Consider the following 25,696-nt stretch of genomic DNA (forward strand, 5'->3'; position numbering starts at 1 on the left):
CCAATGGCTGTTAATACATAAGTCCCTACCGGTGGGAGCATGGCAACGTGGGAACCTTAGCTCTCCTAATTGTGTAGAGTGCCCACATGCAGTAGAATCCATACGACACGCTCTATGGGACTGCCCAACGTCCCATAGAATATGGCGGGGGGTTGGCCGTTTGTTGCAATTATGCCAAGTGCAAGGTTCAATCAAGTGGGGAAATATATGTTGGCTATCATGGCAGGCTGCAATTGGCCGTTACAAGCATCAGGAGGAGGGGATGACTTTGGTGATAAAAGCACAAGAGGTCCTTTTCTCCGCCAGCGGCAATGTCCACTCTATTCCTCTTAATGACAAATCTCAAGAGGTGTTGGAATTGGTCAACCCAATAACCCTTTGGATTCTCTAGAAACAACGATGTAGGCAAGTCTTCTCCAACCAAACCGCCCATCCAACAAGGTTACTGCAAGAGATATGGAGTGAAACTGTAGCCACTCTGAAGAGCCAATATGATGACCTTAAAGGTGGCTCCGAGGGAGTTGAAAGACAACGCATAGCCTTCATCCAATAATGGTCGTCCTCTCCCTTTCTTGAGTCAGTGGACTTCCACATTAGATGGAACTATCGCGTCCCTTTAGGGATTTGTACATAATCGTCTCATTTGTAAAATTTTATAACTAATGGAAGGAGTTTTTTTTGGAAAAAAAAAAACTTGATTCTTCTTTTATAAAAGACACTCTTATTTTGTAATAAAAGAGAGAGAGAGAAGATGAAAAAGATTACGAAAAATAGAGAGATCAAATAAGACGACGCCTTATAGAATAACTTTATTTTGTTTACAATGCATCAACCATGTGATCAATGACTTAAATCTTTTGAATTATTGTTGTGATAAAAAAATTTTGCTTTTCTTCAATCTTCATTATGATTCATGAAACAAGTATCAATTTCTCGACACATTATTTCACATTACTTAAATCATTTTGAATTTTAGATTACCTAGACTAGGGAGTGCTCGAGATGTAATGCTCTTGTTTCATAAAATGAAATGGGTATATTAGGGTGTTTGCTCATCGTCGGGAAATGCCTTTCTAATGAACTCTTGAAACCTTTTAGAATAAAAATGTGGTTCCACAACAGATATTGATATCGAGTCAAATTTTATTGATTTATATGCATGTTCTAGTCTCTTTGATGCGTTATACTCTTGTAAAATGTCGATGATGCCTAAGCATAGGGCCACATCATATACGTCGCATATGCATTGATCGGCTTCCGTGGCAATTTTGTCTTCTCTTGTTCGACGATACGCTCTTGCTGGCATGTTCACTCCTAGCTGGATTCGTACTCTGACAAGTAAATCAATCACGCACAACAGTTTCAGAAGAATCTCGAGGTTTTACTGACAAAACAATTGCGGCAACAAAGGAGTTGGGATGAAAAACCGAGGCATTGATGGCATGTGAAAACTTACATACATACATGATACATATATGCTTCTAGCAATCATAGACAATTTAGGATAGGTTCGTGAGGTTACTTCAATCATTGAAGTGTTGTTTCAAGGTTTAAATATGTAACAAGATAACAAAAACTAATCCCCTAAATACCCCATCATTATATCGAATTGAAAATATGTAGAGTCATTTCACAAGGTAGTAAAAATGATTTAAACCTAGCACCAAAACTAATCCCCAAAATACCCCTTCATTATATACCGAATTGAAAATATTGTAAACATAACACGAAAGCTAATCCCCTAAATACCCCTCAATTATATAGTATTGAAAATATTTTAAACATACCACCAAAACTAATCCCCTAAATACCCCATCAATTATACGGTATTGAAAAATATTTAAACATAGAGCAAAGATTAAATCAGATATTAATTAGCCCCAAAAAAACTACTCCTCAATTATAGCAGTGAAAAATATCTGACATTAGAACAAAAAATTGAATTAGATAGTAATTAGCAATAAATAAAAACAAGTAGGAGTAAAAAACCCCCCAAAAAATAACTTGTAAAACCATAAGAATATATAAACAAATAACAATCCCCAAGGGTTCGGTTCGGTTCGGTTCAGTTCAAGAGTGTCCAAACCGAACCGTTTAAAAATCTTGAAACCTGAACCCCGAACTGAACCGAACCGAACCGAACCATGAAACCGTTAAGCCAAAACCGTAAAAACCAAACTGTTTGGTCAAATCTAAACTGTTAAACCATTAAACCACTAAAGTCGCGGTTTTGTGGTTCGGTTTCGGTTTTCAACTAAAGTCAAAATTAAAATTTTAAAGATTTTTCCTAGATGTGAGAATTAGGCTTAAAAAATTTTAAAAAGTTTTTTTTTTTTTAAATAAAAAATAAAAAATGAAACCATCAAACCGTTTAAAATGCAGTTTCAAACCATTAAAACCGAACCGTTGCTAATTGTTAAAAACAAACCCAGGAAAAACAGAAAACTAACTGTATAATAAAATGTCAAGATTTTGAACAACATGGTGCAAGCCCTAAGCTATAACCCTAAAACCACAACCATGAAAACCCTAAAATAATGAACCAAACCCTAAATTCCTGAACAAATCATAAGCCCTACCTGTTTAGGTGCTAAGAAAATGAGTGAATTTTTAAAATAAGGCTAAACAAAATAAAAGATTGACTGAAGCAGATTAATAATGAGAAATGGTTTGATTCTACCTCGCACTTCCTGCAATTAGATCGACAACTTCTTCTTCTTCTTCTTCTTCTTCTTCTTCTTCTTCTTCTTCTTCTTCGGCTTCTTCTTCTTCTTCGTCTCCTGCTGTTGATGAGTTATAGCTTCTCCTCACACTTAGACCATTCCCTCTGCTGTGCAGGCTATGGCTTCCTTCTCCTCCGATTCCTCTTCCTATCGCACATCTCTCACGCGCAACCAACACTAGACCTTCTCTGTAAGTCTCTGCACATTGTCATTTTTTGTCTTCCTTTCTCATCAATTACTTCATCAAATTTACACATTCTTCTTTATTCAAATCACAATGCATATATTCTTTGTTTCAGTAGGTAGAAAAAAATAAAAATAAAAAGATTTCAAACTATTGGATTCTTTACCATCACGATCATTCATTTCCTTCACTATGCACTCTTTTCCTTCATTGCTTATGTATCTGTTTGTGTGTTGCTGTGGTGGGGCTCTGAAATGAATGCCTAACAGGAGGCTGTAGTCCATGATCTGTTCACTTTCCAAGAATTTGCAATCTTCTTCAATTTGCCTGCCCACCCACGAGTAATGATGATATAACCCATATGAAAATCAATTCAGCCAATCCACCTTAATGATACTCTAATTATGTGGCAATTGTTGTGCTAATGCAGCATATTCATATGATTAATGCTAATCAACGTAACGCATTATGTTAGCATGTTAGATTAACACATCACATTAACACGTTAGATTAACTCATATGTATTTTAAAAGACTAATCTGTTAATGGCCTTATTTTAACGTAGAGCAATGTAAGGATTTCCAGTGAAGCCTGTATTTCTGTCATGCTTCGGATCCTAAAATTGTTTGGAAGGAACTCTACTGTTGTATAAGCTCATCTCCATTAGTTGGATATGGCCTGGAAGTTAGATTTAAGCTTCCAGAATAGGATTAACTAATGTTAAACCTTCCATATCTGGAGACAATCTTCCAGAAAAGGATTAACTACTGTTAAAGCTTCCATATCTGGAGACCATGTACATATATTGTATATCATGAACTATCATGAGGACTTGGAACAAATTCACAAAATATAGAAACAGAAATTCTGAGGAGGGGAAAAATGTCGATGACAAATCAGGTAACTAACGAAACCATCGAGAAGATCTTGATGATTGCTCTTATCAACAATACACTCTCGTTAGTCAGAAAAATTGGGAATCGTTGATGATTGCTCTTGATGATTGCTCTTACGAATCTATGTTAGGGCAAAATCAGAAGGATTGAGAAGAGGAGAACGTTGGTTAGGGTTTTTACTTGAGAAGGCAACGACGCCACGATGGCTCCATGTGGAACGTGAAGTCCAAATCAAGGTCTTTAAGTATGGTGGTCTCGTCAATCTCCAGCTTGTTTGCTGAGCGACCAAGTGACGAACCTTTAAGGTCATATCTACGATGAATCCTCAGTTGCGAACAAAAGACGTTCCCCATCACTACAAATCTAACCTTCAAAAACCAAGAAACAGAAACAGAAACAGAAGCAGAAGTGTTTTAATCCAAACTGATAATTATATATTCGGACATAGAAGAAGTATTAGGGTTCACCAAGCATGATTAATGAGCATATCATGGATTATGTAGCATCTAAATCAGATGCAAACAGACAAAGGATCTGTCTTCCTTACTTAATTCTCTGACGGAAGATGTTTATCTAGCTACCCTAAACCCTAAACCATAAATCCCGAAACCCTAAATCCATATCGAGAAAATGAGGCCTCTACTACCTTGTGCCCCCCGTCGAGCTTGATGCAATGGAGACCGAAGAACTTAGTGATTAACGTGTTTTCATACTTGCAAACATGATTGTAGTACTTCGGCAGCATCTTCAATAGGACCTGTGTGTAGCACAGCATAATTGATATAAATGATACAGAATTAAGGATATTGATGCAGTTTTCTTCCATTAATTTCTAACCCTGTAAGCTGCACCTTCATCTCTTGCTTTCTTAAAGTCTTGATCAAGAACCGCTCGTCGTGGGAGAGATAAAAGACGCTCCCGCTTTTCCCTGGAGATGAAAGCTCTCGCAGACCATCGTTTCCACATATGGACATGAGGTAATCCGCTTCCTCAATCTTGAACATTTCTCGAAGCATCCTGCGAATGAATAGATCGATGAGACAGAGTCCATTATCTCGGGCTTAGATTGGGAGGCATTTCATGCGTCTCAAACCGAAACAGAATGACTGATTTTTTTTCTCTCTCATGAATCCAAGGAATATTGAAAGAAATAAAGCCAAACTTCTGCAGTCGACAGGAGAAATGATTCCATGGTAAAGATTGAGAGAGAGAGAGAGTACCCGAAAACTGAAGGGCAATAATCTTTCCATTTGAAGTTCACAGATTGATGAGATGGCGCGAGCTTAGAGCCTTCCCTTGGAAATTTCATCCATGTTTGAGTTTCTTTTGCAAAATCATCATGGTCGAGGTCACGCTCGATGTGCCTGAATTTACCGACTGTGTACCTTCAATAAACACACCACATGCAGTATGTCAGAAAACAGAAATCATCTCTTCTCTGTTATTATTGCGCTGAAATCAGGATGATTTATAAGTTAATTAAGTGATAAGCACTGCAAAAATTTCCTCCATTCTTAGCATTTAGAATCCTACTCTAGATTTTTTTTTTGTTTCATTCGAGTCTCTGGATCATGAAAAGTATGTACCATCAGTGATCTTGAAAGAATCTTCAAAAGACTGCCACTTTCCATGGCAGATGCAGTAACTAACTTGCGCGTCACGTCATGTCAGGTCATGTCACTTCAACAAAAGATCAAAGGACTCTTCTAAGTTGCAGAGAAACAATGGAACCTAAGAGATCATTAATATGTACCTGATACCAAGCTGCAAATCTCGCATTAGATCGTAACTCCTGTGTCCTTTGATGATTTTCCCCCCTGATCTTTTCAATCCATAGAACTGCGATTTTCCTGCCTTCGCGATCTCGTTAATGAGCACTCCCTGAGCATACTCCCTGTCCACAACACACAGAGTCTCCTTCCTTTCCGAGCTCGCGAATAGATCATTTCCATCCTTCTCTGTCAGATCGTCCACATTCAGCGATTTCGTCACAAGTTTTGACAGAGATGATGACTTCCTCAGGAAGCGCGAAGAGCTGTGGGAGATGATCATCACCTCCTTCTGCGTCTCCTGCACAAATGGGAGAAACTTCCGGACACCGAAAGCCGAGTGCCAGCGCAGAGAAGAAGAATGCTTCGATCTGGTGGGAGAAGCAGTACATGGATTCTCTTTGTAATGGACCAGCCATGGCTCCATGCCAGGAGGAAAGAATGTTCCTTTGCCATCTTTGAGACCTCTGCTCCATGTCCCTATATAGGTACCACTGCTAAGCCACATGTATACACCATAGCCATGCTCTTCACCATGGGCCCAATCACCATCAAAGCTATCGCCATTGTTCCATGTCAGTTTCCCCCTTCCGCTCATGGCATTGCCCTTCCAAGCTCCATTGTAGAAGTTCCCATTAGCCCATGTATATGTGCCCAATCCTTCCTTCTTCCCTCTGTACCATGAGCCTCTGTATACATCTCCATTACTGTAGTGCTGTTGACCAAATCCATGTCTGAGATTCATGATCCAGTTCCCCTCATAAGCATACCCATTTGAACCTGTGTATGCTCCCTCTCCATGTAAGCATCTGTTCAAGAAAGTGCCTTCATATGTAGCATCATTGGGCCATGTGAACTTCCCCTTCCCAGAATTTGTGGATATGTTCATTTCACCTTCAAATGTGACACCATCAGACCACATATAAACCCATGTATCATTGGGGCCTCTCTCTCTCCAGCATCTCAGTTCTTCTGGTCTGCCCTCTTTTGATGCTGCTTTGATTCTGTCTTGCTTGGATTCGAAGAGAAGCCGGCTGTAAAGCGAATTCAAATTATAACCACCGATTCGAAAAGCTTCATCAAGTGGAATCTGCGGAATTCTCGAGTTTCTTGTGAGGCATAGCTCATTGGATGGATAAATTTGATCATATCTTCCAGCTTGGACAGAGGTATGGAGATTCTCTTCTTTCTCAGGATCGCTGTCGACCAGAATGGTAGACATACAGATTGATATATATATATATATATATATATATATATGTTGCTTGATGAATTGTGTACAGTTTTGTACAGTGTAAATTTTTTCTCTCTGTTTTTTCTTTTTCTTTTTTTACATGCCTGCAATATTACCCCAAATTTCTTCCTCTGTAGAAACGGAATATGAGATCACTGCAAAATTGCAATTTGAAAGAAAAACAAAATGTGGTATTGTTTGAAATTGAAGTTGATGAGTTTGTTCATTCCACACAGAGTCCCACCATCTGGAAGGAACAAAAGTTAATTGATCTCTGTCTCTGTCTCTCTCTGCAGATACATACAAATTGTATGCATATTATATATATATATATATATATATACAAATTGTATACATACATACATACAAACATACAAATTGTATACTAATACATATACATAAATGTTATATGCATACACATATTATCTATACTATATATACACACAATTGTATATAACATGTATTGAATGATGGTTGTTTCTCTGGTCACTTTGCACATTCATTGCATTTAGGTTGGGTGCTTCAGTAAACCATCAAAATCTCTCCTATTTTTGCCTTGCCGCTTGACTAATGGAAGTAGTAAATTTTTTGGGAAAAAAAATCACTCCTATTTAAGTCAACAAACAGGCTATCTACAATGTTAAATGTTATTTGTTCGATCCTTTCTCTTCATTGCCTAGACTTTATTGTCATCCATTTGAACAGTAGGCCCGGGGCTTCGAAACCTTAAACACGTGGTGTATAAAATACCTTGCAGTGGCATATGTACATATGTATATAGAAATTTGGGCACGGATTGTTCTTATGATTAGTATAGGAAAAAAGCCCCCCCTCGAAAATGATTTGTGGGGTCTCTCTCCCTAACCAATTCACAAGTCAATAACACACCATTCAATTATCTCGAAAATGATGTCAAGAATGCAATGGCGAAAAAGAATAAGTCCCGAAGGTAAGGAATTGTTGATGAATTGTGACCACATAATTGTCTCGTCGAGGATGCAGATGGGCTTTGCTACCATACATGTCAATAACAAACCATAACAAGACATGGCAAAGGTTGATACATTGAATGGTAAGCTCTCTCCATGCTTCAACTTTAAGAATGTTATGATTATCATACAACACTTTATAATCATTCTTTAATGCTTTACACATTTAAATAATTTACGTTTTTTTTCGCTTTCATGACCGTTTCTCTCTCGCTTTGTCTCTAATCATTTATGAATGAATGAATACAATCTCCTGTTTCCTGATTTGATGTTATGATTATCATACTCTTAGCAATGTGATGTGTCATGCTTAACCTCAAAAAGTATTTGGAAAACCAGATTGAAATGACTACATTCATGTTATGCCAATGTTTTTGTCTAAAATTATGTGTGATGAATAATGGCACTATTATTATCTTATTTGATGTTTGGGTCAATCATGTGGTATTCCTCGTTAGGGAAGATACATGATTGATGGCGGAGTCATCTAACCTCAATTTCATTATCTCTAAGGACAAGAAACATTATGTTAATCAACATGATCCCTAGTTTCGAGATTTTCTCGTTCATGATTTCAAATGTGAGCTACCACAATTCTCACCTCTTCATCAATCATTAATCTCCCATGTTTTTAATGAAACCTTTTGTGTCCCAAATTCCAAACTAATCATCTATGTTGTTTAACAACATCAAGCGGGAAACAATCAAAGTTTTCTTTTTAACCTCTAGGATTATAGTGGAAATGATGATACAAGATTTCAGAAGTAGATAACACATACCTACAAGCTACAACAATGAATGAACATGCTCTTCTGTTTAATTGAACTTTAGAATGCTAATAGATCACACATACCATGGGTCGAGAATGGATATGCTTTGCTATGAGAGCGAATTGCTTAACAAGAAAACATTCTCATAAACCCTTGTGAGATTACTTACTTATACTGTTGTTTAGATTTATTTATTCAAAGAAGGGACAAAGTCAAAGTAAAAAATCAATAAATCTACAAATAATGTTTATACAATAAACAATTCTTACAATCACATGTGGAAGCTAAAATATTGGATGAGCAAATAGGTTGCATGATCAAGATTGGTTTGTTTAATTTCCTATGGGTGATAACAACCTACCTTTAGCGTAATTAAATTAACTAGTGATACTTATAGTTGCCAAAGAATAAGTTAAATCTTTATCTGACAATCCACAATAGGTTTAGGAATTGATAAATCCTCTACTTTCGCCTTAATGATATGGTTGTCGAAAGGAAAAAGAAGTAAAACGCATTACAAAAATTGAGTACAAAAGTTTGTACAGATATATGGAGCCATTTCTTACTATGATATGTGTTAACTCCAATATTGGGTGAGCAGATGATCTCTATAATCGAGGTAGGTTTGTTCTATTTGCTATGGCCAATAACAACTCGCCCCTAGCATACACATACATATGAGCAACTAATGGTAGCGTATATCCTGCCTCGACAATCGACAAAAACAATAATGTGATATTGAATATTGTCATTTTGACTAGATGCGGCATTGGGAAAAAAACCCCAGCATAGTTTAAGAATTTTGAGTTCAAAAGTACAAACACATCTCATAAGATACAAACACTTTTTCTTATATTCTTTGATTAGAAGAACTTTATGCCTACCAAAATAGTGCACGATAATGGGGATTGACAGGAATCGGTGAATAAAATAGGAAAATTATTGAATATTCCTTTCATGTTGCGGATCAGACATTTCGGCTTTGGTGTCTCGTTTTAACTATAATTTAGTTAAGAGAAAGCTTCTTACGTTTGACATGTAAATCGTTTAAAATAATACCATCATGTTCAATAGCCTAAACTACAAATGTGGTTCACATCAATTCATAAATCAAACACAATGAGAAAGTTATTCAATATGGTATGTAGGTCGATTTTGGATCACTCTCAATATAATCCCCATTTTGCAATGGGATGCAACGTCATAAAGAAGATCATATAATTTCCATCATATTCAAGTCCTTTTTTATCACCGCCTTAGACCCATCAAGGAAATAGAAATTTAGGATCATTAGAAATTTCTTCTTCTTTTAAGCTTGACTCTCCTGAATGAAGTAATCACATGCTTTTTCTTGCAATTTGAATCATTATGAAGATTCTTAATGCTATTCTAAGTCATTAAAACTGAGAATGTCAATGTAACATTTAGTCTCCCACTCTTTGGATGCTTTTACACTACAACAATGCGGAGGTTACGTACCGTTTTGAGCATGTTGAAGTGGAAAGTATCCTTTATGGAACCAAGTTATACAAGTACTTACACACAATAAAATGAAGTGCCCACATACGAATACTTTTGGCTTGGCTAACTAGAAGAACTACGCAAATAATTAGTTTGTGTCTGCTCATTGAGTTATTAGGTTAGATCCATGAGTTATTGTTCTATCAACTACTTGAGGTTTTTTCTCAAGCATTGTTGGGTTGAGGAATATCATTTTTTGGGCAATGTATTCACATGTTTGTATGTTCAGATCCATGTATCAGTATTGTGTGTAGATTTGTGTATGCACATATGTGTTGCTTATATGTTTGCGCATGCGTTCATTTGTTTCATGTAGTTTTTTTTATGTATATGTCTGTGTATGTGTGCACCTACATGTGTGTGAATGTGTATGTCGAAGCATGTATGATTGTGTGACTTCGTGCTTTTGATTTTATGTGGGTGTGCATGTATGTGAATGAATGCATTAACATGAATGTAAATGTACTTTGTGTTTGTGAGAGAGAAACTTGAAAGGATGAGAAAAACACTAAGCTATACAAGGATGGTAGCTAAGTTGAGCTTAACAAACAACACAACAACTTTAATGATGCAAAAGTTTTAACTTAGGAGATTGAGAAAAGGGGGAACTAGGCAGAGAAACTAACTAGGGTACTAAGGATATCGAAAGAGAGTGACTTTGTCTGGTACAAAGATAGAGGTTGAGAGAGAATGGAGCTCCTCTCCTCTCCTCACTCATATCATTAATTCATTCATTGTCTCCCTTGAAAACAGACAAAACATAGATAGTGTGTGTAATATATATGTTATATGTTATTATATGTACATATATATGTATGTGTGTATATGTGTGTGTTGTTGAGGTCCTCTATGTTCCCTATTTTGTCTCATAACTTTGAAGGATCTAACATATATTGCGTAACAACCCTCAAGTTCACTGACACCAATTCTAGTTCTCACATTATGATGAATCTTTGATAATAAAAAAAAGATAATTATATTTCTTGCACATACGAAAGATAAGTGTGCATGCACACACCATTTTCAATTCATGTGCACTCCTTCCATGCCAATTTACTCTCTCTTCATCTCTACTTGTTCATGCTTTGTCCCTAGTACCTCTAAAGCCGACCAATCAAAGCAAAAGTGACAACTCTTTCCACGCAAAGATTTTTCTACCAAGGGTACCTTTTAGGCACACGACTGTGGGGCTGCGGAAAAGGAAAAGAAAGGTTGCCTCTTCTGCCCCCGGTGTGAACAAATCTTCACAATTGTGACAATCAATCAATCAATCAATCAATCTTGCCTCCCTTGACGATAGTGTGGAAACTGAAGCAATGTCAACATTTTTGCCTTGTTAATTAGACATTGAAGTAATGAGGAACTTGTAAAAAGGAGTTTTGTCGTTTTTGTGAACTTTATATCCCATTGAAATTCAAGATGAATTGGATTCAACTTGTAGGCTTAGTGGAGGAGTAAAGACACTTTTTAATTACTTGGCTTACACCTTGTTAGATTCTACTCTAATGTTTAGTATATTTCTTTACAATATCAAAAGCATTAAGCAAGCTAATGTGGATAATATATGAGCAATTGTCTTGTAATGATAAACAAAGGACATTTTTCGAGGCATTAGAAAATTTCGTTTCCGTTGTTATCACTATCCTTAGGGAAAATTGCCATAATATGCTTATTTATATTAGTAAATAAGTAAGCATGCTTTCATGTTTCAAAATTCTCAATACATCGTTGGTCTGTAGCTTCAAATCACACGAAAGTTTATATAAGTACATAAGTATACATCGTAGAAATAATTTAGGGTTAGGAAACTTGATTTACAACAAATAGGAAATCATTTGTATGAATTACAATATTTACCGACTAACTAGAAGATTGATAGAATTCGAAGCCATCCAAAGCTTAAAATGTAAATTAATAACTTCGACTAAGATCTAAATCAACTGTAGGCTGATTGCGCTAGAGTATAATCCACAATTGATTGCTGATTATATCTTTTGAGTGTGTGCTTTGAACATCTATGTTGCTTCTTTACTTTATGATTATGTGTGTACATTTTCATGTGATTAGGAACCCCTAACATTGACCAAGATGTGTATGTAGATAAATTTGAAAACTAACAAGCGCAATTTATTAATTTGAAGATATGTATAGGCCTAATATGATACAATTTCTGCATGTTTATTTAGATTTGCATGGAGTCTTGTTTTATATACGTTTATGATCATATATGTAACAAGGTGTTTGCATTGCCATATTAAAAAAAAATCCCAATATTCTATACTAAAACAAATAAAATATCGTCTTTAATTATTTATTGCCATTGATCGATGTGTGAAACTTTGAAGAACTTCACATACATGCCAATCATCACAATTATGACATACGAGACATTTCATTTTCAATTACATAATGTATATAATCAAGGCTTAAATAGTAATGTTACGTAATCTAGGTGCATGACAATATTTCTCATTCATTGTAGAGCCAAAAAGATTGTCCACTTGTTTACAATTGTAATCAACGTCTATAACATCAAGATGTGTATTGTTAAGGTTTTTTTTAGGGTTAGATATAGGTATTGTTACTTGGCATCATCCATAACAATCATATGGACAAGTTATTATGAAGACAAATCAAATGAGAAAAGAATGCAAAAAATATTCGTGTTAAATAATTTGTCCTCAATCACTTTTCCCCAAGGCAAGGCAAACCAATGAAATCATCATGCTTATATGTTTCTTTTAAAGAAAGTCGAGTCTAATACGAAAAGTATCCAATCACATGGTAAAATTTTAAAAACTGGTGATACACTGATATAAATAGGATGAAAATCAATCAATTCCTATGATTTCCACGAGTACACATTGAGATGATCACATACAATAGTATTTCAATCAGCCCCATCCCTAAACATTGTTTCCATGCCAACCGTATAATGTCACCTTGTTTTATAGTTTCAACTTCATTCATGTATGATTTCATACGGTAACTAATTTATTCTCTGAGTTAAAACATCTTCCATTGTACTCTCTAACTCTCGGATACTCCAAATCCATCATACATTACAAAGATCCCATTGTGATTCCAAACACAATTCTTGTATCACTTTGTTGATGATTAAATATGGTTGATTTATAGAATATCACTTTGTACTGATAGGAAAGCCTTTTCCTATGCGGGTTTTCCCTTCTGTGATTGGTATTATATCACTAGAATTTACAATAGGTCTGAATAATCATGATAAGTGTGTATTGTCAATAGTATAAGTTAAAAATATACTCATGCTTTCTATGTATTGCGGTCATCATTCATAGTTTGCTTGTTAAAAAAGGAAAAAAGTTACCTTTGACTATGACATAATTCTTACGTTCAAATCTTTCAAAGGTTTGTGTTGAGATCGGGAAGGCTTCTTTGGCAATGCAATGTATACGAGTCCACGATGAAAAGAAGCTGAAATATTGTCGATGATAATATTCGGTGGAAGATTAAACTTCCTCGTGAAATTTCTACCTTCACGCTCTACACAAATGCATCTCAAAAAGTCATGGGACAGTTCCGACTCATCTTGCTTTCGTCTTCCACTTATCTTCAAAATGCTGCTATTCTCGACTCGGACCTATACACATTAAAGTACCCGAAACTTCCAAGGAATGTTGTTCTTAAGTTCCCATTCACTTTTTTCACAAATATAAGAACTTTGTTTTTAAATGAAACCTTTAAATTAGTGTTCTTTAAACCACGGACTTCTACGACAAATAGATATTGTTTAGGGAGTTCAATAACATCCACTGCAACCCCTATGGCAGGATGTGGATGCACCTCCTGCATAAACACAAACACAAACACTTTGAATGGCAAGTGCCTAGTACATAATTATAGGGACACATAGCATCCAATATCACTTTTATTCAGCATTTTAAGCCAAGAAGACCTTTGTTTTATTAGTAACTAATTACACAATTTACACACATCTTTTATATATTTATCCATAAAAATGATTATATGTTGATGCCTATCCAAAAAATGGGACTCAAATTAGGTCTACAAAGAGATCATGAAATTTTGCATTTTCCACCTCTCATTGACACTTATTATGTGCTCCTTGAAACACATGCACAATCCTCCTAACGACATGTCTTAAAGTGAAATGTAACTTCTCTTTCTCTCTCAAATGAATCGGCATTTTAATAAATTGTTGATCCCGAGTTCCTAGGCGATGAATGCTATATTGTGCAACCTTCTCTCCATGTCACACACAATCCCCATTGGCTCCCCCCCAAAATGGTTATTTCAAGTTGCAAGGTACTTCGGAGACGAGTTGGTGTCTAGCACACAAGGACACGAGTTCGTGACATTACTATCTATTCCCTATTGTTGTTATTTGCTAATAATATGGCAATCTACGCAAACAACAACAACAAAGTAACGACCCCCTACAAATTCTATCATCTCTCACCATTATACTTGTAACTATACCACACACACACACACACAACACAACACATTGAAAGGAGAAATTAACATGATCCAAGTGGACATTGACCTTTGGGCGACAAATGAGGCTAAACGATGGGGTCGATGTCCTCACGATGCTCATTTGCCGGGCAGCCAAGGTCGATCCGGGCGGGGACGGGATCCAACTCACGTACTCGTTCACATTGTCGTAAGGGAGGTTCTCGAGCCGAACAAAGTTAGGGTGGTAGCAAAGGGGCGGGGGGAGGCGAATGTATCGATTGTAGTCGAGGAAGCAAGTGAAGGCATAGCCATCGCAACGCGACCTTTCGGCCTCGTCACGGGGGGCTATGGCCGATCCGGGCCTAGTGTGTGCGCGTCCTTTGTGGCTGCGTTCAATTCGTGAGTCGAGATCATCGATCCAAGGGGAGGTCAAGACACGATTCATGGCCTCCGAGAGGGAGGACGAGGCGACGGAGAATTCATGGTCCGTGGCGATCGGAGCCGTGTCTGTGTCCGTGTCTTCTTCTTCTTCTTCATCGGGATTGCGGTGGATAATCACCGAGATTGCCGTCCCGAGACTGCGGGCCGGGCTCCTTTCCTCGTCCCGAGGGGATGAAGGGGTAGGGTGTGTAATGTCCGGCGAAGAAGAGGCGGACATTTCCGACATGTCATGAACATGCTCTGCCCGCGGAGATGGAGATGGAGATGGATAGACATTAATCTCCTCCGAGATAAAAGTATCATCGCCGGAAACTCGAGGGGGATCTTCGATGATAGGAAGAGGATGGGCCAATTCATCACTATCATCATCATCTTGGATGGAGGTATTGTGAGGGGGCTCTCCATGAGGAGATGCAGGGTCTATAGGATCCTGAGAGGGCGGTTCAGAAGGTGGGTGTTCTTCTTCTTCTTCTTCTTCATGATGGGGAGGAGTAGTAGTAGGGGATGGTGGAGATGGAGGATCAAGGTCTGAATCCATGGTTTCTTGGTCCCCAGGTTATGACTGCTCTAATCCTGCTGCATGTCCATCATCACCATCGCCACACCATCGTGTAACATCATCATCTACACACACACACACACACACACATTGAAAGGCCACCATCGCCAAATCTTGCACCCTTTCCCAGTAGGCGTGTCATGTGTATGTTTTGTGTGTGTATACACTTAGTCACGCCTTCACATTGAGAGCACTTCTTTGCTACCTTCAAAATGTATATGTGGGTTTCTTATATTTCCAACTCTTCATATAGTCAGATACCGCTACTTTTTGCTTTTTCCCGTGACCCAACCATGCGACCCGTGAGATCTGACGATGCAAACAACCTTACACGAGGAGATGCAGAGCATTTCTCTAGCTCTGATCGATTCAGACATGAGAAATGAACGTCCGAACTCGAACGTCACACGTAATGCAGGATCCTTTATCTAGATAAGGGAATAACACTCAGTAATGTGTAGGTTCCCCATTGGTTACGTTGTAACTACGCGTGTTCTGATGCGTGTCGTGTAGCTGTCCGAACCCAAGACTTGCGAATATGAGGGTTTGGTAGTGATGACAATATATTTCCTCACAAAATGAAGAGCCACTATTAAGATATCTTTGTTCACTGAAATGAGGAGCCACAATGGTAATACATTTGTTCACAAAATGAAGAGCCATTGCTTATAGTGTGTGAGACTAGGATCTAGAATCTAGAGAATCAATTTGCCCTTGTGTGGATGGTGGAAGGGAAGAAAGTTGAGGTGTTCACCATAATCCTTAGAAGCAATTCGCAAGAGGGAGGGTTGTGGATGTGGATGCGCTAACACTTGAATATGGATTCTACTTTATATACTAGTTGGCATAGAGAGAAGTGTAAAAAGATGAATACCAACTCTTTGTTAACAATGCGACGTTGTCGTGACGTGGGGAGTGCACAGAAGGAAACAAGTTAAACTATAAATATATAGAAGGTTAAAGGATAGGGCAAAGCAATGCTAAGAGGACAAGAAATGAGTTATATTTAAATACAATAAAAAGCCTTAGCTCAATTGGTAAGGGCTACTTGTACTATGATTAGAAAGGAGATCAAGTGGACAAATGAATGGTACGAAGGATATTATTATCGGCTTTTTATTAGCAAGTGAGGTGCATGCTAAATTAAAAAAAGGCATCCATTACTCTCTCAAACCCTATCGATGGGAGAGCAAAGCTCATTGTTAAAAAACTTTTAGGGGCAAAAGGAGGAGCTCTTCATTTTGACATCTTGGAGCCTGAAGGATCTTCTTTGCATTAAGGTATAATTTTGGATTTTCCACTTCTTCTCCACCTCGAGAAACATCTCTCATTGACAAGAGCAAAGCTCATTGTTAAAAAACTTTTAGGGGCAAAAGGAGGAGCTCTTCATTTTGACATCATGGAGGATCTTGTTTGCATTAAGGTTAATTTTGGATTTTCCAGTTCTTCTCCACCTTGAGAAACATCTCTCATTGACACTAGCTAGGTCAAGGAGGAGCTCTTCATTTTGACATCTTAGAGAATACTTTTGCGTTAAGGTATAAATTATGGATTTTCCCACTTTTTCTTCTCTACCTCCTCTTCCACTTCAGAGGGTTTCTTACTTCTTCATCACCACGAAGTTCATCAAGTGTTGATGACTTCAAGAAGGGGACCAACTAGCTCGCATGTTGGTCATTGAAGGGAGCACAAAGTGACCCAAGAACACCACTTGACTTTTAGGCACCATTGCCGTCGGTAGTGACTACGGTCTCGGTGATTCACTCAACTCGCCCTCACATTTTGGAAGTTATAAATTTTGTTGTTCTTCACTTCTCCTCCATCTCCTCTTCGACTTTGGGGGTTTTCATGGTCTTCATCACCATCAAGATCACCACACATCGACAGCTTCGAGAAGGGTTTGACCAATCGCACAATGGTTGTGGAAGAGAGAACGAAGTGGCCCGAGAACACTACTCAAACATTGAGATGCCGTTGTCGAAAATATTTGCAGTCTGGACAACCCACTTGACTCACCTTGACCAAAAGCTCCAAGCCTACCCCATTCTTTTCTAAGCTCTAATCCTTGTCAAAGCCACCACACTCATGGCATATTATTTAGTGAACCCTATTTCGATGTAAAGAAACTCTTATTCTCTAACTAGATACCAATCTATGTGTTAGAGCTAGCTACTACATAAGCATAATATAGATAGATAGAAATGAAAGGAGAGAGAGAAAGAAGGTTGCCGATCCACACGGCCACCCCCGAGCGAAGGGATTGAGACGGACTTGAGCCTCGATTGGCATCCCATACCACCGTCGTGGCGTCGAGTCGTACCTGGTACTGGCATGCTCGCTACAAGAGTTGATCCACCACAAGGATAGAGTCTCGACGTAGTCAATAATGTGTCAAATGAGGGTAGCTAGGCCTCATATTTATAGCTAGAACTAAGGCCCCCAGGCAAGTTCACACTTGGCCTTAGTGGGTTGTCTCAATCCCAAGGATCAAAAGTAATCCTCTTTCTTTACACTCTCGTTTAACCCTCACACTTTATCCACATGTATAGAATACTACGGTAAAATCTTACCACGAGATATTATATGGTCATGCCCATTGTCGTGCCTTTCGACGTTGGATCGTTGCGTGAGTCGGGTGGTAACCGTCGAGGTTTTGGACTAGGAGGAGGAGAATTTTAAGGATTTTTAGGTAGATAAGAATAGATAGATTAAAAGAGAGAGATATAGATAGAAAACACGTGAATCCCAGGAATATAGTAAATTAGTTTTACTTAATATTTAAAATCCTAGTAATAAATTGGAATAGTTTGGAATAGATTAGAGTAGATCAGGGAAAGAGATCAAAAACTCGTGAATCCTGCAAATATAATATATTAATCAACCCTTATAGAAAAAAAATCAACAACAACAATACATCTTTCCCCCCTTCTTATATAGTGATGGAAGAGGCTAAGTATATCTTACCACATGGCAAGCATCATGCTTTTTCTAAAGTGTTTATGCACACTAGATGTGCGTTGTAAAGAATCGATGGTGATTCTTGTGCAGCGGAATAGATATGTGTGTTATGTGTGTGTGTGAGAGAGAGAGAGAGAGAGAAAAATAGAGGAGAGAAGAGAACACAAGATAGATAAGCAAGAGAAATAAAATGCTCAAGAAGAAGGTGTATATTTCACAAGTAGAATAGAGATACAAAAATGTAGCATTAAAAGGAGTCAGAACCGACTTAATATGAAGTAGGAGGAGGGTGCTTTATATAGGGTCACTCTCTCTCTTCATTTACTCACTACAACGTCCACTCTCTCACTAGAGCCTTGAGGAGTGTGAAGTCTTATTGTTGAGCGGCAAGCTCAACTGGAGCCGGATCGACTGAATAAGCCTGAGCCGGCAAGTGAGATGGATCGGTAAGCTGTGAGCAACTGAGCCAACAAGCAACAGAGCCGGTGAGCTGGGGAACTGGTTAGCCGGATCCAATCAGTAATCGGAAGCCTAGTATTAGTGTAGACTACTAGGCAATTATAGTCTCGTAGTAAGTGTCAGATGCTCGTGTGAGCATTGAAGTATGCGGTACTTCTGACAGTCCCACGAGGACTTGTATAAATAATGCTACTGAGCATAGTTGTATGTACAGAGTAATTATATCGTTTTTGAATATAATAACTTTTACGTTCTACTCTCTCTGTCTCTCTCGCGCACTCTGTGTATTCACTACTTTCTCTGTTTTCTAACGCTTCCGCAAGTAATTGTTTACATGGTATTAGAGCGCGAGGGTTGAGAACCTCCTCTGCAACCGACAAACGCTGATAGCAAACCCTAACAGGTCGTAAAGAAGTGATGGATAGAGGGATGGCTAGGTCGCTCCTTGTGGAGAAACTCGACAGATCCAACTATGCATCTTGGTCGTATAAGATGCACTAGTACCTGCTTGGGCATGGCTACTGGAGTTTCATCGAAGGAGCCAACGAAACAACACCTGATGCGGCACATAAGGACTTCCCAATGTGGGAATAATTAGCAAGCAGAGTGATGTAGTGCTTCATGTCTAGTGTCGGAGACCAGCTGCTGAGCCACATCCAAGACGCCAAGACGCCGAAGGAGGCTTGGGGGAACCTGAAGAAGGTTTTCACTACGAGCACTATAGCCCGGAAGTTGCAACTCTGACAGGAGTTGAGCAATGTCCAACAGAAGGACATGTCGGTGGCGGATTACATGGCCTGGATCAAAGAGATATGTGACTCGCTTGCCTCTATCAACGTTACCGTTGTCGTAGTGTAATTCGCACACTACGTGAAAAATTACATTTTTGGTTTCTTCGGATAGGATATGGAGTACCCAGTGAGAACCGGAAGGAAGAACCGGTGAGGACTGAAACCGGTAAGGAGATCCGGCAAGAGCCGGATAAAGAAGGCCAGTGAGAGTCGATGAGAAACAGACAAAGAGGATCGGTAAGGAGGATCCGGTAAGAACCGGATAAAGAAAACCGGCGAGAACCGGATGAAGCAGAACCGGCAAGAGCTGGATGACGAAGGCCGATGAGAGTTTCTCAATAGATGAAGAGACATATTTGTAAATAGAAGAAAGTATAAAATTATATATTACATGCATAGGGCAAGATTCGAACCTTGCACCTCCATGTTAATAATGTTAAGCCTTATCATTATACTAGCGTATTATGAATTTTAAAGTTATACTAAACTTTATCCCATGTAAATATACTAGACATGTATGGTACAAAAAGTTATTCATGCATAGACACTCGAGTTAAAAGAAAAGATGAGATAGAAAGCTAATCATGCACATACAGTGTGCATGAAAACTAAAGATAGGAAAAGCATGATGCTTGCATGTGATAAACTTAGACTCTTCCAACACTATATAAGGAAGAGAGAAAGATGTATAGAGGTTGTTGATTATTTTACAAGGGTTGATTAATATAATATAATCGTGGGATTCACGAGTTTGCTAACTATTTTTCTCTCTTAATTTGAGTACTCACTAATACACTATACTCGTGGAATTCATGAGTTTTTCATATCTTTCTTTCTTACAATATATTTCATATTCTTAATTGCCTTAGAATTTTCTTTCCTCCTAGTCCAAAACCCCAGCGGTTCCCACCCAACTCACGCAACGATCCGGAGCCGAAAGGCATGACACAAGTGGTGAACCCGACGTGAAAACGGGTGGCAAGGAGATGGAAAATCAACCGGAGGCTAACAACATGATGATGATGTTCGAGCGGATGCTTCAAGAACAACGTGCGATGTCGGAGATAGCGGCGACAGTAGAGCGGCTCGTGCAACGGATCAGGCAATTCAACGGGAAGGACGTATCGCGCTATCTTCGGAACTACAAGGTGGAAATGATACGATGCGGGATTTTGGAAGGACTGCAAGTGACATCCTTGAACCGGGTAGCTACCAACAAGCTTCAAGCAAGTATCCACGTGCTACGACAACAAAATTCGACGTGGGAAGCATTTGAAGAGGCGCTAAAGACTACGTTCGCTATCGAGGACTCCTCCAAGGCAACGCGGAGAGGATTCGAGGATTGGGTAGAAACACCAGACAAGGGGATGAAGGTCCTCGATGTGTTTTCGGCATTCGAAAGTCGGTTCGGGAGGTTGTCTGCGAGAGATCAAGCTATCCTCGCACCGAACAATGTTATCATGTTCTTACGAGCCGTAGATGTCCCGAACCGGAAGGATCTTGGAGTGCTTCTAGAGGACACGACTACCAAGAGTGGCCTCACCGAAACATGGAAAAGCATGCGGGATATTGTCGCGTGATACACAAAGAGGGGGCAATGGCTTGCCAACGAAGAAAAGAGGGTTTCGGAACCGATTCCGAAACCGAGATCCGTATCGGAAGACCATCAACCGCGGGGTCGGGAAGCTACGACTGAGAAGGGAATCGATGCAACTACGGTGGAGCAGTTGTTGAAGGAGATGGAGAATCTAAAAATCGTGATGGTGAAGAAGTCGGATGACCGTCCCACAAGTTCCAAGTATATGGACCGTCGATGCATATGGTGCGATAACACCGAACATGATCGGAGAGATTGCGACGAGCACAAGGAAGCGCTATGACAGGATCTTATCTACTACAAGGGAAATCGGATTCATTCGATGGACTCTCGGAAGCCGCTCCGACCGAACTTCCGAAAAGGCGGCATGAAGAAGGTCCTAGAGGAGGAAATAGCGGCGAAGAGCAATTACGCGACAACCGCGGGAATACGTGTCGAGGAGTCATCGGGAGCAAAGGTGTCTTTTTGGACGGCAGTGCTAGAAAACACCGAGAAAACCGACTCTAATGAGATCCGAAGCACCGCGGAAGGCATTTGGGAAGCTACGGGATGGGAGTGCCCCGTCGATAAGAATAGCGTATACACCCTATGTCAATTACATGAGGTATATGTGGACGAGAAGCGGCGACACATGGAGGATGCGGCTGGACCATCGAAGACACCGGAGAGCTGGATCTCCGACGGAAGAGGGAAAGGAAAAACGATTCTGGCATTCAAGCTCGCCTTGGACATCGAACAACAAATGGACTTGAAAAAGGTGTTCGAGGAGAGAATCCTTGACAGCCGGGTAGATTTTTTGCTTCGGGAACTACTCGGAATAGCAAAAAAAGAGTTCCATGATCTTCTTGTGGATCTTGTAAAAAGAAAAAGACAAACTACGGAGGAAAATGCGCCGATGGTGAATGAAAATACCGTTCTGATGAACGACACCGAAGTGGAGGACGAGATTCCGAATTCGCACTATACAAAGCCACATTGGGCGCGTGCAACTACGGAGACTCCGGTCTGAATCGGCAACATCAAAGAGCCCGTGCTAGCATTGATTGATCACGGATCGAAGATCAATTTGATGTCCAAAGAGTTCTGCCGGAAGGGGAAGTGGCCTATTAACACCAATCATGAATGGAAGATCCGGGCGGCCACTAAAGCAACAGAAGATCTATTTGCGGCTTGTCCGGATGTGACAGTGAAGATCGGGGATGTCGAGATTGACCAAAATTTCTTTGTACAAGACGAGGTCTCACACTCCGTGATCCTCGGGCAACCCTTTATCACAACATCATGGATGGAGACGAAGGTGCTCGATAGCGGTGCGGCTTTTGCACGAATTCGGAGCCAAAACGGAGGGAAATCTGTCCAATTCCTAACGGTGCCGGCAAATCATGAAAGGAACAAGAGAGAGCTCTTGTCCCAAACAAGAATGGATTTTTAGAGCGGACTGTTGTGGAGTGGGGAAGTGATAGTCCGAGAATCCCTGATACCCCACACAGGAAGAAACCTCTCGGTGCAAAACAAGTACGAATCGGTCCGGATGGGGCATCCACGTACACGGCCGTAACCGGAGGAATGAAGGAAGAATAACGAAAAGTGGAGGATAAGTTACGGTCGGCATCAATAATAAAAGAAGACGAAGAAATCGTGGGAATAGTCGAATAAGTGTTCTATGGGAGCACACTACAACGGCTTGAAGAGCTCGCGGAAGATACAAGCCTGGGAAACCGGGTAATTCCGGTGGAGTCGGTCGAGATGTACGAGATCATTGTGAAAATTGGGCCGGATGCGCTCCACAAAGAAGAAGCAATGGTAAGTACGAAATACAAGACCGTGGAGAAGAAAGTGAAACCAACCGCGGGACCGTTACCCGCAGATAGCGAACAAAAGAGGAAAGAAGTCTCGGGGGATCCGACACTTCGGAAGTCCATGGATATCGGACATGGCTTCACGGATGAGACTCGGAAGAAACTTCGGATCGGTGGAGGTGGGTTCCTATTAAAGAATGAAGAAGAATGATTTCGTGGGATGCTAGAGCGACATGGGAGAGCATTTGCATTTACATCGAAAGAAATAGGATGCGCTGACCCGAAGATAGTGGAGCCGATGGTGATCTTCATGATTGACCATGTGCCGTGGAACCTGAAGCCGATTCCAGTGCCACGGGCGTATATTCTGAAAATCATCGACTTGCTCAAGGAGAAGGTGGTGATGGGGATTCTAGAACCATCAAATGCTCCGTACTCAAATTGATGGTTTACGGTTCCGAAGAAGAATGGGTCACTCCGATTTATTCAAGATTTGCAACCGGTGAACAAGGTCACGATCCGGAACTCCGGAGTCGATCCGATAGTAGACGAATTTGCGGAAGCATTTGCCGGTCACGCGATATACTCCATCGGAGACCTATACTCCGGATATGACCAATTCCAACTAGCTGTGAAGAGCCGAGACATCACTACCATGCGGACACCGATAGGATTAGTCCGGATGTGTACGCTACCACAAGGCGCGACGAACTCGGTCGCACATATGATGAATGCGATGAACAAGGTGCTTTGAGACTACATTCCGGAGATAACGATGCCGTTCCTAGATGACATTCCAATGAAAGGATGCGTGGTAGAAGAAAAAGATGAAACTATGGATGATTGGGGATGCCGAAAGTTCGTAGTCGACCATATTCGCAATTGCAAGAAAGTGCTTCCAAAGTTAGAAGATATGCACCTAACACTTTCCGGTGAGAAATCGGCATTCGGGCAAGAAGAAATATTGGTAATCGGACATCTATGTGGGCCGTACGGCCGAAGACCGTCACCAACCAAGATCGACGCAATTCAAGCTATGAAAGAAGTATGCGAGTCACAATCTGAAGTTCAAAGGTTTCTTGGAGTATGTGCATTCTACCACATATGGATTCCGCACTATGCACATATAGCGGACCCACTCTATCAGTTGTTGTGGAAGGGTAAGAAGTTTGAATGGAAACCGGAGCATACCAAAGCCGTGAAGAAGCTCAAGAAATCACTACGGAGGGCAGAAGCACTAAAGAAGCCGAACTATGACCAACCGATCATAGTAATGGTTGACACAAGTCCAACCGGAATCGGATGGGTCATCAATCAAGCCGATCCGGAAGGTTCGCGATATCCGATCCGATTCGGAGCAAAGGTTCTCAACGAAAGGCAACGCGGATATGCACAAGTTAAAAGAGAATTATTTGATCGGAGCTGAAGTAGTGATCGAAACGGATTGTCTTCCGATACTCGGGATGATGCGGTGTTGTACGATACCAGATGTGGCTATGCTAAGATGGATTGCATATGTTAAGTCACTTAATCCGGAGGTACGACACATCTCCGGAAAAGACAACGCGGTAGCGGATATGTTATCAAGGGCGCGGTTCGGGGATAACATAACCAAATCCGATAATGAAGAAGTTTCCGAAGACTACTTTGCTTCGGAGCACATATGCCGGGTGAACGTAATCCGAGAATTCCGGGAAGAAGAATACGAGGGAGAAAGCTTGCTGATCGGGAAAGTGCTACAAGAAATCGAGGAATCATCGGACAATAAAGAGAAGAGAGCCGAGATCCGAAGTAAGAAGCGGCAAGTTCAAAAGTTCTTCTTGAAAAGTGGATTACTATGGAGGGAGCCGAAAAGACCGGATGGCATACCACTTCGAGTAGTCGGGACGAAAGAGCAACGAAACCGGATAATGTCCGAATTCCACGAATCCGATTGGGCTGGACATCGAGGAACATGGGCAACTTTTGTGAAAATCAAATAAAAATATTGGTGGAAGAACATGTACAAAGATATAGCGGAGTTCACGGAAAGCTGCGAGATGTGTCAAATCTACTCCGGAGTTCGACACCGAGATGAGTTACATCCGACATTCTCACCAACAATCAACTTCAAATGGATGGTCGATATTGTAGCCATGCCAACCGGGATCGGACAAAAGAAGTACTTGGTGTTAGCTCGGGAAGATCTCACAAAACAAGTAGAAGATCGGGCGCTACGGAGGAAAACGTGTTCTACGGTATGCCAATTCCTTTTGGAAGAAGTGTTTTGCAGGTACGAGTGCGTAGGACAAGTGATTGCGGATCGGGGAGAACTCGACTCTGATAAAGCTAAGGAATTCTTCACTAAACATGGAGTTCGGTTAACACTAACAACGGCATACAATCCGGAAGCCAACGGGAAGATCAAACGAGGACATAGTCTGATTGTCAAAGCACTTGCGAAGGCATGCGATGGAAGGGTGAAGGATTGGCCGCAGATGCTTCCGTATGCATTATGGGCGGATTGGACGACGCATAGCTCCGTAACCGGTTACATGCCGGCAGAACTCAT

At 40.2% G+C, this 25,696-nt stretch overlaps 1 protein-coding gene and 1 long non-coding RNA gene across 2 annotated transcripts; both read right to left on the reverse strand.

The window, feature by feature from the left end:
- Positions 1-796: 796 nt before the first annotated feature.
- On the reverse strand, positions 797-6,812 carry LOC147861217 (phosphatidylinositol 4-phosphate 5-kinase 9-like). The gene is made up of 8 exons (XM_087323396.1): positions 5,557-6,812; positions 5,024-5,188; positions 4,655-4,820; positions 4,450-4,560; positions 3,984-4,171; positions 3,074-3,234; positions 2,681-2,921; positions 797-1,331 (listed from the first exon to the last, which is right to left on the reverse strand). Exons 1-8 carry the CDS (start codon positions 6,792-6,794, stop codon positions 1,040-1,042), a joined length of 2,562 nt encoding a protein of 853 aa, XP_087179522.1. The 5' UTR covers positions 6,795-6,812; the 3' UTR covers positions 797-1,039.
- A 6,250-nt stretch (positions 6,813-13,062) lies between these two features.
- Positions 13,063-14,980, reverse strand: LOC147861218 (uncharacterized). Its single transcript, XR_015530129.1, has 2 exons — positions 14,630-14,980; positions 13,063-13,908 (listed from the first exon to the last, which is right to left on the reverse strand). It is a non-coding gene; the product is annotated as an uncharacterized LOC147861218 (long non-coding RNA).
- Between the last annotated feature and the right edge of the window lie 10,716 nt (positions 14,981-25,696).

The sequence above is a fragment of the Azolla caroliniana genome, unplaced genomic scaffold (genome assembly GCF_043228905.1).
Source record: "Azolla caroliniana isolate FFs.n. ecotype wild unplaced genomic scaffold, voAzoCaro1.0.p SCAF_8, whole genome shotgun sequence".
NCBI lineage: Eukaryota > Viridiplantae > Streptophyta > Polypodiopsida > Salviniales > Salviniaceae > Azolla > Azolla caroliniana.

Coding starts and splice junctions, on each gene's coding strand:
- LOC147861217 (XM_087323396.1), bottom strand. CDS start 6,794: ATGTCTACCATTCTGGTCGACAGCGATCCTGAGAAAGAAGAGAATCTC. Junction 4,561..4,654: donor TAAGAAAGCAAGAGATGAAG/GTGCAGCTTACA, acceptor TGCTACACACAG/GTCCTATTGAAGATGCTGCC. Junction 4,172..4,449: donor AGCTCGACGGGGGGCACAAG/GTAGTAGAGGCC, acceptor TGGTTTTTGAAG/GTTAGATTTGTAGTGATGGG.